General features: G+C 38.1%; 1 protein-coding gene across 1 annotated transcript; it reads left to right on the forward strand.

Moving 5' to 3' along the window:
• The first annotated feature begins 1543 nt into the window (after positions 1 to 1543).
• On the forward strand, positions 1544 to 18526 carry LOC114302963 (uncharacterized). The gene is made up of 11 exons (XM_082914998.1): positions 1544 to 1760; positions 2707 to 2978; positions 14614 to 14689; positions 14744 to 15633; positions 15702 to 16000; positions 16087 to 16164; positions 16255 to 16516; positions 16970 to 17198; positions 17343 to 17512; positions 17822 to 18046; positions 18176 to 18526. Exons 1-11 carry the CDS (start codon positions 1544 to 1546, stop codon positions 18524 to 18526), a joined length of 3069 nt encoding a protein of 1022 aa, XP_082771124.1.
• The last annotated feature ends 417 nt before the right edge of the window (positions 18527 to 18943 follow it).

An 18943-nucleotide genomic window follows, 5' to 3' on the forward strand; every position in this document is an offset into this window, starting at 1 on the left:
AAAAAGAGTCACCGAAATTGAGTTCCGACATTTCCTGCACCACAGGATGCCGAAACTCAATTATGGAACGAATAAGAAACTATACCCATAATGGCTTATACATCCTAACAACTTTTAAAAAAAAAAATTATCCTATTTTCTAATAGTACGCATATCTTCTACCTCAATGGGTTTTTTTTTTTTTTTTTAACCATTGCTCTGATACCACTTTGTCACAACCCACCCCAGTGCCTAGGGCTGGATTCATAACTAATTAAATTCTAAAATTTCTAAGATTAGTTCGAAGTAACTAAATTAAATAATGCAGAGAAATGAAATAAAAGACGTAGATAAATATCTAAAGTATACATGAGAATTATTATTTATGTAACATAAGTCAGATAATAATTACAAATAAAATAAATAAATAAATAAAGGAACAAAGAAAACAAGCATGATGTTCATATCAAATTTGGATCCTAATTAATGAGGTAAAACCATTATTCCTTAAGTTTCTTTACCTGAAAGGGGTTCTAATAGCTATAAGCACAAGACAGAGTAATGAATATTATACTAAGAGTATAAGGGTATACAAATCACCATGTATAATTATTTAGGCTAAACAATGAATAGTTTGATTTGAATAAATTATTTTAAATAACAGACATATAATACAAAAAATCGTGTATGCCAATAATCATAACCACATTACAAAACAGAATAGAGGGTCAATGGATCCATGACAGACAGAGGGCCACAAAGTGACTAATTAGAGGGCCAATGGTTATTTAAGTCCCCAAGGCGTGGGACCGTTAGAAGGTCACTAAAGTGACTAATCAAAGGGCAAAGGTTATTTAAGTCCCCCAAAGCATGGACAACAAGAGGAAGGAAGGAACAGAAGCGCCAAAAGCGAGCTTTTGATTTAGTACTTAGAAACCACGATACTACGGAGAACGTTGTGTTAGGTACACTCTCTATATGTGGTCATTCAGCTTATATTCTCATTGATTCTAGGTCAACTCATTCTTTTGTCTCTCCACACTTTACCCTCAAATTGACATCAACATCTGAACCTTTGGGATATGCATTATCTATGTCCTTTCCATCTGGTGTTTCTGCACTTAATACGGAGGTATACAAGTCCTGTGCCATATCCTTAAAAGATGAAACCTTGTATGTGGATCTGATTCCACTCCGCATTAGTAGTTTTGACATAATCTTAGGAATGGATTGGTTTGCTGCCAACCGTACCTTTATTGACTGTATAACCAAAAAGGTCTTTCTCCGATTACCCGACTAGCACGAACTTGTTTTTGAAGGAATTGGAGTTTCTACCCCTCCGTGTTTAACCCAACAACTTTTGAGAAAAGATTGTTATGGTTGTATTTGTTATGTGGTCAACACCAACAAATAAACCCAACACTCGATTCAATACCCGTAGTTCGGGAATTTCCTGACATCTGTCCTAAAGACTTACCTGGTACGTTAGCTGACTGGGAAGTTGAATTCACCATTAAAACTCAACATAACACAATTGATATCAAAGACCCCTTATCGCATGTCGATGGTAGAATTAAAAGAATTGAAAACGCAACTTCAAGAATTGCTCGACAAGGGTTTTATACGACCAAGTACTTCGCCATGCGGAGCTCCAGTGCTATTTGTAAAGAAAAATGATAGTACGATGAGATTATGCATTGATTATCGAGAATTAAACAAGGTTACCATAAAAAATCGGTATCCTTTGCTGCGAATCGATGACTTATTTGATCAACTTCAAGGTGCTCAGGTATTTCGAAGATTGACTTAAGGTCTGGCTACCATCAAGTGAAGGTCGAAGTCGAAAACATTGAGAAGACTATCTTCAAAACACGTTATGGACATTATGAGTTTCTTGTCATGCTATTTGGTGTCACAAACGCTCTAGCGGCCTTTATGGACCTCATGAACTGAGTATTCAAACCCTATCTTGATGAGTTCATTATTATCTTCATTGATGACATTTCGTATACTCTAAAACACCAGAAGACCATGAACAACACGTACGATCAGTTCTGCAGACACTACGTGATCACAAACTTTATGCCAAATTAAAGAAATGCGAATTCTGGATCACTAGCTTACACTTCTTTAACCACGTGGTTAACAAGAACTACATCTCCGTCGATCCATAAAAGGTTGCAGAAATTGTGAATTGGTCGCAACCTATTAATGTATCTGAAGTTCAGAGTTTCTTGGGACTGGCAGGATATTACTGACGTTTCATTCAAGATTCTCAAAAATTGCATCACCATTGACTCAATTGACCCAGAAAAACACACCGTTCGAGTGGACAAATAAACAAGAATGTTGCTTTTAGGCGTTAAAAAATAAACTTGTGATACCGCCCATATTGGCACTCCCTACTGGAACAAATGGATTTGTAATCTACAGCTATGCCTCATATAATGGACTAGGTTGCTTACTTATGAAAGATGGGAAGGTTATTGCATATGCCTCACGTCAACTAAAAACTCACGAGAAGAACTACCCAACTTATGATTTGGAATTGGCTGCGGTGATTTTTGCTCTTAAAATTTGGCGTCATTACCTCTACGGAGTAACATACAAAATTTACACCGACCACAAAAGTTTTAATATCTATTTACATAGAAGGAACTAAACATGAGCAACGACGGTGGTTAGAGTTTATGAAAGATTATGATATGAAGATTTAACACCACCCAGGGAAGGCTAACGTGGTAGCAGATGCACTAAGTCAAAAGACCACCCAAAGTTTGGCATACTTCCTTACTAACAATGAATCAGTTATTGGAGACTTGGAAAAACTAGACTTTGAGTTAGTTCCACACAAGGCTGATGGGTTTCTCGCTAATATAGTCATGGAACCTACAGTAGTCAATGAAATTAGGGCGCGTCAATGTGAGGACAAGCTTTTGAAGAAAAAATACGATGACCAAAGAAGTACGCCCAATTTCGATTTTACTATAGACAATATGGTACTAAAACTTTGAAACCGAATTTGTATACCTGACATTCTAGAAATAAAAAAGAAGATATTTATGGAAGCCCATAGCTCAAGATTCACAGCTCATCCTGGAAATACGAAAATGTTCCACGATCTGAAAGAGCATTTTTGGTGAACGAGAATGAAGAAAGACATAGCAAGCCATGTTTCTAAATGTTTCCAATGTCAACGAGTTAAGGCAGAGCTTCAGAGACCTGCAGGACTGCTACTACCACTTCTTATTCCTGAATGAAAATGGGAACACATTACCATGGATTTTGTTATTGGATTACCACAATCAGCCTCAAAGAACGATACAATATGGGTCATAGTAGATCGACTAACGAAATCAGCACATTTTCTACCCGTCATAGTCATGTACTCTCTTAACAAATTTGTCACTTTATATATCAAGAAGATCATTCGATTGCATAGCGTCCTAGTATCAATTGTATCAAATCGAGACCCTTCGTATCTCAATTCTGGAACAAGTTATAAGCAACTTTGGGAACAACACTGAAGTTTAGCACCACTTATCACCCGCAAACTGATAGATAATCCGAAAGAACGATCCAAACATTGGAGGACATGTTGCGGGTATGCGTATTAGATCTTCAAGGTAATTGGGACGAGCATCTACCATTAGTAGAATCCGCTTATAACAACAATTACTAAGCAAGTATCAGAATGGCACCGTATGAAAGAAAATGTCAATCGCCTATATGTTGGACAGAGATAAGAGACCAGAAGTTGTTAGGTCTAGAAATTGTGCAGATAACCAATGATAAAATTCAACTCATCCAATAGCGAATTCGCACTGCCCAGAGCCACTAGAAAAGCTATGCAAATACACGGAGACGGGATTTGGAGTTTCAAGTAGGAGAACATGTTTTCTTAAAGGTCTCACCAACAAGTAAAGTTATTCAATTTGGAAAGCAAGGAAAATTGAATCCACGTTACATCGGTCCATTTGAAATACTGGAAAGGGTTGGCCCTATAGCATACCGTCTTGCCTTTCCACCAGAATTGTCCAATGTATTTCATGTGTCAATGCTCTGGCGACATCTTCGAGACTCAAAACTTGTCATTCATCACGAAAACCTAGAAGTTCAGGACAATCTCTCTTATGAAGAGCAACTAGTACAAATCCTCGACCGTCGTGATCAGATTCTCCGAAACAAGACTATACCTTTAGTAAAAATCTTATGGTGGAATCATCGTGTCGAAGAAGCTATGTGGAAAATCGAGAATCAAATGCGGGCTCGATATCCACACCTTTTCGAAAATTAAGGTACGACAAGTTTAAGGACAAACTTCTATTTAGGATGAGAGAAATGTGACACCCCAATTGTTTAATTAATTTAATAAAAATAATAAATAAAATAAAATAAAATATAGTTATATGTGCTAAAATGTAAATTAGGGACATTGTTATTACCAAAACATAACAATGTGATTAGTATATTTTTGGGCCAAACCAAACTTAACCATGCAATTAATAACCTATGTGGGCCAAAGTAGAATTAAGATTAAGTGATATGAGTTGTATGCCAAAGAGATTAGCTCATCTTGAAACAAAGATATGGCAAATGGTAAGACAAGCAACGTGGGAAACCTACGGGGCTAGAGATGGTATCTATATACCTTATGTCACTACCCAACCTTGGTACCTAGGGTTAGGCATCGCAACAATAATAATTCTAAAATTTCTATATTAATAGCGCAAGCGAATAAAATAAAATAAGATAAATGGGTACCAAAAAAAAATTATTTAAAATAAAAATATTCATTTGGATCTTATTTAATTACAACAGTCTAATCAGGATTACAGATAGTAAAAACAAAAAAACAAAAAAAAAAAAAGCGATTTATTCACAATCTCAATCCCGCTAAATCTCATCACCTAAAAAGGAATAACAGCTATAAGCATATGGTAGAGTGAGAAATATGAGTGTACAAAAAAATTACCATGGATAATTATTTAGGCTAAAATAACGAATAATTTAGTTTGAATAAATAAATTATTTAAATAACAAAATTTTAATTCAGAAATCATATAAGCAAAATAATCATAATCACGGTACAGAACAGAACAGAGGTCACTACAGTGACAATTAAAACAAAGGTCAATGGATCCATGACAAACAGAAGGCCACAAAATGACCAATTTGAAGCAAATGGTTTATTTAAGTCTCCCAAGGCATGGGACTCCCATGGTGGTACTTACAAAAATAATTATTTATATAACCATTGTCAAATAATTTTTAAAATTTAAACAAATCATATCCATGGGTTTCAATTTAAGCAAATAGAGTTCAAAAAATAATCAACGTAATTGAAATATTAATATAACTTATACAACATGAATTGTATAAAATAAATTATGGTAATTCAAGACATGCAGAAAATATGTTATGGTGACTCAAAGTATAATATAACTCACATTAATGTTGATTCCTACTATTTATCCCACTTGATTCTCCGAGTTGTACTCTTTGCTTTTACTTTCTTTTCTTACTATTTTGTGCTCCTATGTTTTTCACCTTTCCTCCTTTATATACTTGGCCTAAATGCTTATCCCTATATGCCAAAAATTTCCCCTAATCATTACTTTACATATGACATACTCCAAATACTTCCAACAATGTTCTCAGGTGGCACACTTGAGTGCCTCAAGCATTGCCTTCTCAACACGTTCCTTCATCAAGTTACTAGACTCTCCAACAAGTTATACACCTCTTTTAGTGCCACATGTAATTTCTTTGCTGAGTAATTACACTTGGGCCCATCTCCTAAAACAATTATATTGTATACTATCTTTTTTATAGGTCACAATGATCCCCTAATTAAACTATATTTTAGCAAATATAACCCCAAACAATATATTAACCATATTGTTATGTTTTGGTAGCAACAATTCTTCTAATTTTAGATTAGATTACATTTTAGTACACACAATTCAAATATATTTCTATTATTTTACTTTCTATTTATTTATTTATTTACTTATCTATTTTTAATTAAATTAATTAAACAATTAGGGTGTCACATTTCTCTCCCCCTAAATAGAAGTTTGTCTTCAAACTTGTCATACCTTCGTTTTCAAAAAGATATGGATATCGAGCCCACATTTGACTCTCCGTTTCTCATGTAGCTTTTTCGATACGATGATTCCGCCATAAAACTTTTACAAGAGGTTTAGTCTTGTTTCGAAGAACTTGATCACGACGATCGAGAATCTGTACTGGTCGTTCTTCATAAAAGAAATCTTCTTGAACTTCTAGGTTCTCATAATCGACAACATGCTCTGGATCTCGAAGATACCGTTGAAGCATCGAAACGTGAAACACATTGTGGACATTTGACAATTCAAGTGACAATGTAAGGCGATATGCCATAGGACCAATCACTTCTAGTATCTCAAATGGCCCGATGTAACGTGGGTTTAACTTTCCTCCCTTTCCAAATCAAATAACCCCTCTTGTTGGTGAGATCTTTAGGAATACATGATCTTCTATTCGAAATTCCAAGTCTCATCTCTGTGTATCTGCATAGCTTTTTTGGTGACTCTGGGCAGTGTGAATTCGTTGTTGGATGAGTTGAATTTTATCACTCATTATTTGTACGATTTCAGGGCTTAACAATTTCCTGTCTCCGATTTCTGTCCAACACAAAGGTGATCGACATCTCCTTCTATATAAGGCTTCGTATGGTGTAATTCCAATGCTTGTTTGGTAGCTGTAGTCATAGGCGAATTGCACTAAAGGTAGGTGCTCATCCCAATTACCTTTAAGGTCTAGTACGTACACACGTAACATGTCTTCCAAAGTCTGGATTGTTCTTTCGGATTGCTCATCAATTTGCAGGTGATAAGCAGTGCTAAACTTCAATGTGGTTCCCAAAGCCTCTTGCAATTTGTTCCAGAAGTGAGACACGAAGCGGGGATCTCAGTCAGACACGATTGAAACTAGGGTATCGTGTAACCGAATGATTTCCTTGATGTATAGAGTGGCGAACTTAGTAATGGAGTATATGATTCTGATTGGTAAAAAAATGTGCCATCTTCGTCAATCGATCTACTATAATCCATATTGCATCATTCTTCAAGACTGAATGTGGTAACCCGACCACGAAGTCCATGGTAACATGTTTCCATTTTCATTCAAGAATAGGGAGTGGTTGCAGCATTCCTACAAGTTTTTGATGTTCTTCTTTAACACGTTGACAATGTAGGTATTTGGAGACGTGGCTTGCTATGTCTCTTTTCATTCCTGTCCACCAGTAGTGTTATCTTAGATCGTGGTACATCTTTGTATTGCCAAGGTGGGCTGCAAATCTTGAGCTATGAGCTTCCACCAATATCTTTTTCTTGAGCTCTAGAATGTCGGGTATGCAAATTCGATTTTGAAATTTTAGCATCCCATTATTTATAGTGAAGTCAGCATTGAGAGTACGTTTTTGCTACTCGTATTTTTTCTTCAAAAGTCTATCTTCACATTGGCGTGCTCTAACTTCTCCAATCAATGTGGGTTCCATGGTTATATTGGCGAGTGATCCATTGATCTAGAGGGGAAATGAGGGTACATGCCAAATTTTGGTCGTCTTTTGGCTCAATACATCTGCTACTACGTTGGCGTTGCCTAGATGGTGATGAATTTCTATATCATAGTCCTTCATAAATTCTAGCCATCGTCGTTGCCTCATATTCAATTCTTTTTGTGTAAACAGATATTTAAGACTCTTGTGATCAGTACAAATTTCACAGGTTGCTCCGTAAAGATAATGATGCCAGATTTTGAGGGCAAAATTTACTGCGGCCAATTCCAGATCATGGATTGGGTAGTTCTTTTCATGAGTTTTTAATTGACGCGATGCATAAGCAATGACTTTTCCAGTTTGCATAAGAACACAACCCAAACCATTGTATGAGGTATCGCTATAAATTACAAACCCATCCGTCCCGTATGTAATGCTAGTATAGGAGCTGACACAAGTCTACTTTTTAACTCTTAGAAGCAACGTTCCTATTTGTCAGTCCATTTAAAGGGTCTGTTTTTTTGAGTTAGTTGGGTCAAGGGTGATGCTATCTTCAAGAAATCTTGAACGAAGCATCGGTAATAGCCTGCTAGACCCAAGAAGCTTTGAATTTCAGACATGTTAGTAGGTCGTGGCCAATCCACGATCGCTACAACTTTTTGGGGGTCGACTGAGATGCCATCCTTATTAATGACGTGACCAAGGAAGTGTACACTAGTGATCCAAAATTCGCATTTCTTCAACTTGGCATAAAGTTTATGATCACGTAGTGTTTACAGAACTGTTTGCAAGTGTTGCTCATGGTCCTCTGGTGACTTTGAGTATATGAGAATGTTGTCAATGAAGACGATGGCGAACTCATCAAGTATGGTTTGAACACTCAGTTCATGAGGTCCATGAAGGCCGCTGGAGCATTTGTGACGCCAAATGGCATGACGAGAAACTCGTAGTGCTCGTCACGTGTTCTGAAGGCAGTCTTTTCGATGCTTTCCGTTTTGACTTTTAGTTGATGATAGCCGGAAGGCAAGTCGATTTTTTAGAACACTTGGGCACTTTGAAGTTGATCAAACAAGTCTTTAATTTGTGGTAAGGGCTATCGAATCTTGATGGTGACCTTGTTCAACTTCCGGTAATCGATGCATAACCTCATTGTGTCATCCTTTTTCTTTACGAACAGTACTAGAGCTCTCCATAGTGAGGTACTTGGTCGAATAAAGCATTTGTCCAGGAGTTCCTGGAGTTAGGTCTTCAGTTCTTTCAATTTTATCATTGACATGTGTAGACGTCCCCGAACGTCCCAGGAAAGATCCCGTTTTGTTCATTGGGGCTCACTACAGTTCGGACTCAAATTGTCACGGTTCTTAATCTGATCTTGCAAAGTGCAATGCAAGACTGATAAATCACCAAAGAGTCCAAATCTAGCAAATCGTTTATGGAAAACAAATTTTTTAGAAAGAAGTGCCAAACATGGACTGCTTTGCCAGATACAGAGTCACCACCTAAATATTTATTTTGGGAAAATTTAGGAAACCCTGACTCGTTGCCTAAGGCCACGTGTCCGTCATCATCAAAGTTGCCTCGGCTTGGGAACTTGGGTACGATTGAGAAAGGTCAGCTATGAGCACCCCCGCTCGCCCGATCAAAGATCGGCCTCTACTAACCATGATATCAATTTTTTGAAAACATTATGTGATCTTATTTCGGTTTATTAGCCTAGAATTACTACGTGATGCGCATAGCATACAAGTATAGACTGGATTGCCTAAGTTGGAACAAAGTATCGTATATCCGTTTGTTTTGAAAAATGGATTGAAGTTTGCTACTCGCAAGTAGGCTAAAATACGGGTTTCAACGAATTATTCCAATTCAAGCAACCCAACCTTCACCCATAGACATTCAGGCAGTTATATCACATAAACATATAGCCTCATGGTAAGCATGCTATCATGGCAGTCACTCACACACATGCAAGGATGCTAAAGCATAAAAGCTTACCGAGTAATCCAAGCCAAAAGAGAAGCTAATTAGAAATCATGCATGAATCCTAACTATGCTGAGATGCCTAATGCAACACATGCAAAAATGCAACTTAAGATAGGCTCGGCTACTCTAATATGGCATATGAGATGCAACAGATAACATGTATTCAATTTGGAATAGAAATACAATGCAGTTAGCATGATGCGCCGAACCCGGTGCATGCAAGACAGATGAATAAATGCAAACATGCGAGCATAAGTATGCTAATTGAAACATGTCCTAAACTAACCATCATAAGTTAGTAAATAAAAGAGAGAAAGAAGTGGGGGTTGGAAGACATGCATCACACACACGCATGCTTATTACACAATTTGCCTTCTCTCGAAGGGACCGAATGAATAATACAAATTAATCAACTAACAAGCTAATTAATTAACTACAAAACCACCTAACTAATTGACAAATTAATTAAGCTACTGAAAGCAGTAAAATAGCCTCAGGAAGATGGATGAATGTATGCATGCTCGGCTCCGCTCAGAAATCCATCACCATGCCACAGTTGCCTCTGTTTGTATTGCTTTATGCCTCTGAAAATTGCATGAGTCCCAAGGTTGGTTCTGGAACACTCCCTGAACACTATGGGAGGTCATCGGCCAAGAGGGATGGTCACCGGCTATGAAAAAGTGGTCATCGACCAGTTGTGAGGCTCTCGGCCAATAATGGATAGCCGGCCGGCACTGAAGATGGCCAACCGGCCATCTCTTCCTGCAGAATTCTGTTTGACAGCAGCAGAGGGCAAACAGAGCATGATAATGCATTTTCAAAGCAATGTATGCACAACCAACCTTCCTATCATGTTTAAGACTCAAGGGAGTATGGTACTCGACTCTCGGGCCACCAATCACGTATTTCCATGCATGATGGCCAAAGAGTCAAGTGTGCAATTCAATATGGAATGAAATGCACAAAACACATAAAGGGCCCCAGCCTCTATCATGATTGATCAAGAGGCAAGGGATGCATGCTCAATGTTATGCAACCTAAGCATGCAAACAAACTAATGCAAAATGAGTATGCTAGCAAGCAATATGCAATAGGCATACAACCTAAATATGCAAACATGCAACCTAGCATACACAATGCTATGGACTATATGGCACACACAATGCTATATGAACTATGGCATGCTCAATGCAACTAACCACCTAGCATACACAATGCAAGGAGTGACATGGCATACACAATGCTAACAACATAACATGCACAACACATTGTAACATGGCATACAAGCACAACTCTTAATAGCACTTAAAGCATGGAAAACATGGGAGTATGGCACAAGTACAAGCTCTAAAATATCATACCCAATGATGCCAAAACATGCAAACACCTCAATATAAGCATGCAATAGGCTTCAAAACTCAAGACTAGGCATGGCTATTACACTACAAGCATACATGGAAAATACCATTCGACCATGGGACATAAAAACAGAGCTAAGGCAGTCCAAAACATGCACAAAATCAGTTTAAGGCATGACCAAAATATGCTAGAATGGAGGGCCAAAATAACATGCAAAGTAAGCTAGTAAGCATGGTTTACACTACAAGCTTATGGAGCATATGAGGGACCACCAAACCAGCCATAAACAGATTCATGGCATGCCAAAATATGAATAAATACCCACTGAAATGTGTCTAATACATGCAAGAATGAGGTGCTCCTTTGAAAGGCCATGAAAGGAGTTATTCTACACATGCAAGAAGCACATCTAATATGGAAAAACCAGCTCTGGAAAGAGCTTATGCAGGTCCTAAAACTCACCAAAAAGGGTCTGAACCAAGCTTGGGATGCATGCAAATATGGGCTCCTTTGTAAGGCCAAAAATGCAAGTAAACAAGACAATAAGGAGAGGGGATGGCCCTCTCCTTCTTAGGACCTCAAAACATCATCCCCACCACTGAAATCTCTCTAGATTTCAGTGGTGAGAAGGTCAATACAAGGTGGTCCCGAAGCTCACAAACAAGGCACAAAAATGAGGCCAAACAAGGCCTAAGAAGGGCTAGACAACCCCAAACACAAAAGTGGTCTTAAACAAACTTCAAAAGGAGCTCAAAATAAGACTTTTTTCAGTTTATGACAAAGCTCAAAAATGCTTGCAAGTATGGCTAAAAGATGAAGCAAAATAAAGACCAAAAGAGGGTAAAGTGTGTTACCCTTATAGCTTCAGCAAAACCAGCAGCTTTGAGACCAAAAAACCAGACCTTCAACCTCTGAAAATGGCCGCCAAGATCCTTAGGTTGATGATGGAGGTGTTAGGCTAAGAGTTGGTGTGCAAAGGGGCCAAGAGCTTCACTCTTTCTAAGCCTAAGTGTAGAGACAAAGAGAGATATATGTGTATGCCTTAGCAAAATTTTTTTGGAACCTTTTCTAATGAGGGAGAGGCTCTCTCTTATAGAGGAACAAAGGTCCAAGCTTCTCTTAGAAGCTTGGAGCAAAAGGGCCAAACTTCTCTTAGAAGCTAAAGCAAAAAGGGTCAAGCTTCTTGAGGAAGCTAGAGTAAAGGGGTCAAGCTTCCTCAAGAAGCTAAGAAAGGTTCAAGCTTCTTGGAGAAACTAAAAAGGGTCAAGCTTCTTGGAGAAGCTAAAAAGGTTCAAAAGGTTTAAGCTTCTTCAAGAAGCTAAAAAAAGGGTTCAAAAGGTTCAAGCTTCCTCAAGAAGCTAAAATAAGGGTTCAAAAGATTTAAGCTTCCTCAAGAAGCTAAAACAAAGGTGCAAATCCTCTATACACCTGCATAAAGCAGATGAATAGGGCCCGGCCAGCAGAAAAGGCCGATCGACCAACACAAAGGGCCGGCCGACTAAATACAGTGCCGACCGACCATCACTTTTGGCCGGTAGCAATAAAATAATGCTGGTGGCCTCATGCCATGGCCGGTGAGGTGTGGGGATGACCAACAAGCCATTCCCCGCCCTTAGAAGCAAAAACACAAGTGTTTGGTCCATGACCAAGCACAAAACAAATAAGTTGAGAGATCTTGAGGCGAGGCGCGTAGCCGAGACCTCCGAGAACTCAAAACGAACACGATCATGGATGATCATCGAGTGTTCAAACGATGACGTCCAAGTCTTAAGGACGGTCAAAAATGGGGTGTCTACAACATGCAATAAAGAGCATTTGATATTGGTTGTGTACCAAGTTGGGTTTCAATGGTGAATTCGATTTCCCGGTCAATTGGGGTACCAAGTAGGTTTTAAGGAAAGACATCTCGAAATTCTCTAACCACAGGGATACTGTTAAGTGTTGGGCCTCTTGTTGAGTATCAATCACATAACAAATATAACCACAACCACCTTTTCTTAGGAGTCGTTGGGCTATCATGGAAGTTATAACACATGGAGAGGTGGTGTAAAATCCAAGTTATTTATAGAATTATTTTTGGATAGATTAATAATTAAAATAAATTGTATGGGTAATTTAGTAATCTTAAGAATTAGGTTTTTTTTTAACCCTTTTAAAAAGAAAAAAAAAAGGCTTTCACGTTATGTGGTATCACAACATTACAGAGGTTTCGGAAGAGAGACTACCGTAGAGATTGAAGGCTCAAAATTGGTGATATTTGGACACCCATTGGGGGAGGTAAAAGTTTTCCTGTATTACTGATTATTAGTTTTATTTTGAGAATTGGATGTTTGGGTGCAACGTGTAAGAGTGGAGCAATTTGGGTAGGTGTGTTTTGACTTTTGGGTTTTGTACATTGGGTAAGGTATGTTTGGCTATTGAATTGGGTGGATAGATTTGGTGTCTCTTGGATTTTAAGCATATATATATATATATATATATATATAATGGGTTCTTGTTGATGTGTGAAAGACATCAAAATATTAATTTATTTGAGGTTCTATTTATTAGGTTTGTGTGATTGAATTAGTGGAGCTGAGTGTCTGGAGGTAGTGTGGTGGAATATTATTTTAAGCGTTTGATGTAAGTAAGCCTCTATCACTGTTGGTTCATTTTTATTCCTATTGAATTGTTTGAAATTATAAATATTTATTTATAGCCTTCATCTTCTCTTAAAATAAAATATGGGTCAAGTATAAAATAAAATTGAATATTATTATGAAAATTATTTGAATATTTTGTGAAACTAGTCTGAAAATTGTACCAAAGGTTTATTATGAAAATATCGAATATTTTATTTAAAAGTTGTGTATTGTTTGAATTTTGAACATCACTCTAGTCTGACTACGATTTGGACCCTAGACAATGGGGGTTATTTATTGGCACAGAAATTAGTTTCTTTTGGGGCTTTACCACCGGCCTATGTGTGGTTCTGGGCCTTGTCACGGGCTAAGTGACCGTAGTCACCAAGACTTAGGTTTTGTGAATCGCATCATTGAACCATTGAATATCGAACCATCAATTTTGAACAACGAAATTTCGTCAAATTACCTCATTGTCTTTTCAGTTAAAATGTATTGCTACACTGTTTATTTTCAGCTATGAAACCATCTTACAAAATAATTGTTCATTTATTGAATGGTAGCAAATAAATATATTTATTGGTTATCAACTATTTTTTTTATATACTTGATCCAGCTAGCAGTAATGGTTGGTTATTTACTGGGCTATCTAGCTTACCCTTATTTTTTTTTCAAATTCTGAGGAGTAGAGCTGCGTGGGATTTTTACTTGTGGGAGTGCCGAGAGTAAGACTATGATTTAAGTATTTAGATTATTGTTTTGTTAGTGGATTTCATTAGTGGACTTGGTGGACAATTTCATATGATAAGAATTATCAATTTTTATGGATTTTAGCATTATGAAAATTAAGGATTTAATTGGAGTATTTTTACATTGTTGGTTATGTGTTGGACTCTTAGCCTTGCATGCTCACTTAAATGAGTGTGCGGTGTTGTCACGGAGCTTAGGGCATGACAATTTTATGGTATCAGAGCCAGGTTGTAATTTGAAAGGCTAGTATAGAATAGTGATAAGATTGGGAAGATGTAGGATTGGGAACGCTTATAATTTGGTATAATGTTAATTTTATTTATATGTTATAGGGACTTGAGAATAGAATAAGATGAGTTTTATTATTGATACATATAGGTTGCAATGGAACATGAGGAGACATTGGCAAATATGGTTAGGAATACACGCCAGGGTCAAACGAATCGACGGACTGGTAATAACTATCGGCGAGGGAATGTAACTAATATTGGTAGTGGTTCTTAAGCAGTCAGAGGAAATCAGGGGCAAGAGTTGGGACAACAAGAACAAGTTGCAATCCCCAATCCGGTTGGAATGATTCAAGTGCTTCAAACTTTGGCCAGGGTGGTGCAACAACAAACCACCATAGGGAATAACTTGACTAGACTTATAGAGCAACAACAACGGATGCAGCCAGGTGTTGGGCCACAACCGAAGCCACGTTTTAACAATACTGAGTTTAAGAAGATAGCCTTGGCATTTGACGGAGCCACAGACCCTTTGGAGGCTGAAAAATGGTTGACAGAAATGGAAAAGTTGTTTCCCGTTTTTGAGTGTACGAATGATCAGAAGGTGACATATGCTACGTTTATGCTACAAGGAATAGCTAATGATTGGTGGCAGATGGAGAAGCGCATACATGAGCATGATACCAACCCTTATACATGGGAAAAGTTTAAGAATGCATTCAATGAGAAATACTTCCCTAGGAGTGTTCGTCTACAAAAACAGAAGGAATTTTCGAAGTTAGAGCAAGGGAATAAGACGGTTGCAAAATATGAAACAGAGTTTACGAAGTTGTCTAAATTTGTATCCGCATTTGAAGCAGACGAGGATAGCAGAGCACGAAAGTTCGAAGGTGGGCTAAGAACGAACATTATGCAACAGGTGGCTCCTTTCGAGTTACCTACTTTTGGAGCAGTGTTGAATAAGGCATTGTTGGTTGAGAGTGGCCTCACTAGAGCCCAAGAAGAGAAAGAAGAGAATTATAAAAGAGACCTAGTTCTACCAACTTTCAAACTAACAATAGTTCGAAGGGCAATGCTAAGAGACAAAGCACTTCTTCAGTTGGGAGTTGGGAAAGTCAAACTATGGGTGGTAGTGTTGATAAGAAGAATGATCGGATATAGTGCACTAGATGTAATGGGTTCCATCGGGATAATGAGTGTCGCTGGAATACTAGGGCTTGTTTCTTTTGTGGGCAACAGGGGCACAAGATAGCTGATTGCCCTAATCAGAAGGGACGTGAGACTGAACAAAAAGCATGGACAAATAAAGGAACATCAACAGACAGAGGGTCTTCAGGAAATCAAAAGAAAAATGGAGGTCATAAGCCAAAGAGTCCAGGTCGAGTGTACACACTCACGCAACAAGATATTCAGACTTCCAACACGGTGGTATCAGATACTGTTTTAGTGTCTTCTGTTTATGCACATGTGTTATTTGATTCTGGCGCTACAAATTCATTTGTGTCTATGGGATTTGTTAGAAACATGGATGGAAATTTGTCTCTAGAGAGATCGACTTATGTGTTAAAACCCCGATATGAGGTGTTATGGTTGCTGACTTAATTTACAAATCTCGTGTGGTTAGTATAGATGACAGGAAATTGCTTGTAGACTTAACTGTTTTAGATATGCGAGACTTTGACATAATTCTTGAAATGGATTGGTTGGCAACCAATTATGCTTCTGTTTATTGTCGAGGAAAAAGGGTAGTGTTTCAGATTCCTGATTAACCAGAATTTTGTTTTGTGGGTAGTGGAGTTAACACTCCTCTTTTGGTAATCTCAGCTTTGCAAGCTAAACGATTGTTGAGGAATGGTTGCGAGGGTTATTTAGCTTCTATGAGAGATACCCATGAAACTGAATTAAAGTTAGAGGATATTCTAGTTGTGAAGGAATTTCCCGATGTTTTTCCTGAAGACTTACCAGGGTTGCCACCAGATAGAGAGATTGAGTTTGCCATCGAATTGATACCCAGTACGGGTCCTATCTCCAAAGCTCCATATCGGACGGCCCCAGTAGAGTTAAAAGAGTTGAAGGAATAGTTACAAGAGTTACTAAATAAGGGCCTTATTAGGCCTAGTGTTTCTCCTTGGGGTGCACCCGTTTTATTTGTGAAAAAGAAAGATGGTAGTTTTCGCCTTTGCATTGATTATCGAGAGTTGAACAAGGTGACAATTCGAAATAAATATCCTTTGCCTAGGATAGATGACCTATTTGATCAGTTGCAAGGAGCACAAGTCTTTTCTAAGATTGACCTTCGTTCTAGTTATCATCAGTTGAAGGTTAAGGCGGAAGATATACCTAAAACAGCCTTCCGAACTAGGTATGGGCATTATGAATTTTTAGTGATGCCGTTTGGGTTGACCAATGCGCCTGCAACTTTTATGGATTTAATGAACAGAGTATTTAAACCCTTCTTAGATCAGTTTGTGGTAGTTTTTATTGATAACATTCTTGTGTACTTGAAGAGTAAGGAGCAGCACGAAAAACATCTGAGAATAGTGTTGCAGATATTAAGGGAGAAGAAATTATTTGCTAAATTAAAGAAGTGTGAATTTTGGCTGGAGAGTGTATCATTTTGGGGTCATGTGATATCTAGAGATGGGGTATCTGTTGACCCCAAGAAAGTGGAGGCGGTGGTAGAGTGGAATAGGCCTACTAGTGTCACTGAAATTCGTAGCTTCTTGGGTTTAGCAGGTTATTATAGAAGGTTTGTTTAGGGATTTTCCCGAATTTCTATTCCTTTGACTCGTTTAACACAAAAAGGGGTTAAATTTGAATGGTCTGATGATTGTGAGAAGAGTTTCCAGGATCTAAAGAGTTGATTGGTGTCTGCTCCAGTGCTTATAGTTCCGTCTGGAGATAAAGATTTTACCATCTATAGTGATGCATTGAAGATGGGCTTGGGTTGTGTCCTGATGCAGAATGATAAGGTAGTGGCATATGCGTCTAGGCAGTTGAAGCCATATGAGCAGAATTATCCTACGCATGATTTGGAGTTGGCTGCTGTGGTGTTTGCATTGAAAATTTGGAGGCACTACCTGTGTGGGGTGAAATGTGAGATATTCACTGATCATAAAAGTTTGAAATATATTTTCACTCAAAAAGAATTGAATATGATGCAAAGGCGATGGTTGAAGCTATTAAAGGACTATGATTTGACAATCAATTATCATCTAGGAAAAGCCAATGCAATGGCGGATGCCTTGAGTAGAAAGACCTAGAGTAATTTGGCTACCTTGATCACTAACCAAAAGAATATCTTAGAGGACTTACGAAGGTTGAATATTGAGATTAGATGGCACAACCATGGAGTGCAGTTGGCAAACCTTAGGGTTCAACCCACATTGATTGATAGAATTAAAGATGCTCAAAGAAGAGATCCTCAGTTGCAAAAACTTAAGGCTGAAATGGAAATAGGGCTTCAGATGGAATTTTGTATGCATAAAGATGGAACCTTGAGATTTGGAGAGAGGTTATGTGTGCCTAATGATTTTGAGCTCAAGAGAGAAATCCTGAGAAAAGCTCACAACTCAAGGTATATGGTACACCCAGGGAGCACTAAAATGTATAAAGACTTGAAGAGGAACTTTTGGTAGAATAATATGAAGAGGGAAATTGCTCAGTATGTTGCTCAATGTTTGGTATGTCAACAAGTGAAAGTTGAACATTAGAGACCTGCAGGTAAGTTACAACCTCTTCTTATTCCCGAGTGGAAGTGGAAACATATTACCATGGATTTTGTGACAGGGTTGCCTAAAACCCAAGGTGGGAACAATGCTATTTGGGTTATCGTTGATCGATTGACAAAATTCGCCCATTTTCTAGCTTTTAAGGTGGGATTCTCTCTAGAGAGGTTTGCAAAATTGTATACCAAGGAGATTGTGAGGTTGCATGGTATTCCAATGACCATAGTGTCTGACAGAGATAGCAGATTTGTATCTATGTTTTGGAGAAGCTTGCATGCGGCTTTGGGTACTAAGTTGAATTTTAGCACTGCCTTTCATCGTCAGACTGATGGATAGTCAGAGAGAACTATTCAAACCTTGGAAGACATGTTGAGGGCTTGTGTTATTGATCTTGGAGGTTCTTGGGATGAGCATTTGGCCTTAGTGGAATTCTCTTATAATAACAGTTATCATGCGAGCATTCAGATGGCACCAAATGAGGCTTTATACGGACGAAAGTGTAAATCACCTATTTTTTGGGATGATGTGGGTGAAAGGAAGTTGTTAGGGCCTGAGATTGTGCAACAAACAGTGGACAAGATCAATCTTATTAGAGAGCGACTTCGCACTACATAGAGTAGACAGAAAAGTTATACAAATAATAGGAGACGCGATTTGGTGTTTGGGGTTGGAGACCATGTGTTCCTTAAGGTGTCTCCTATGAAAAGAGTAATGAGATTTGGTGTTCGAGGTAAATTGAGTCCTAGATTTGTT

The sequence above is a fragment of the Camellia sinensis genome, chromosome 1 (assembly GCF_055761805.1).
Source record: "Camellia sinensis isolate YWXY chromosome 1, ASM5576180v1, whole genome shotgun sequence".
NCBI classification, from domain to species: domain Eukaryota; kingdom Viridiplantae; phylum Streptophyta; class Magnoliopsida; order Ericales; family Theaceae; genus Camellia; species Camellia sinensis.

Coding starts and splice junctions, on each gene's coding strand:
- LOC114302963 (XM_082914998.1), top strand. CDS start 1,544: ATGGTAGAATTAAAAGAATTGAAAACGCAACTTCAAGAATTGCTCGAC. Junction 16,001..16,086: donor AGAAACATGGATGGAAATTT/GTCTCTAGAGAG, acceptor TCGTGTGGTTAG/TATAGATGACAGGAAATTGC. Junction 16,517..16,969: donor CTCCATATCGGACGGCCCCA/GTAGAGTTAAAA, acceptor GTGTACTTGAAG/AGTAAGGAGCAGCACGAAAA.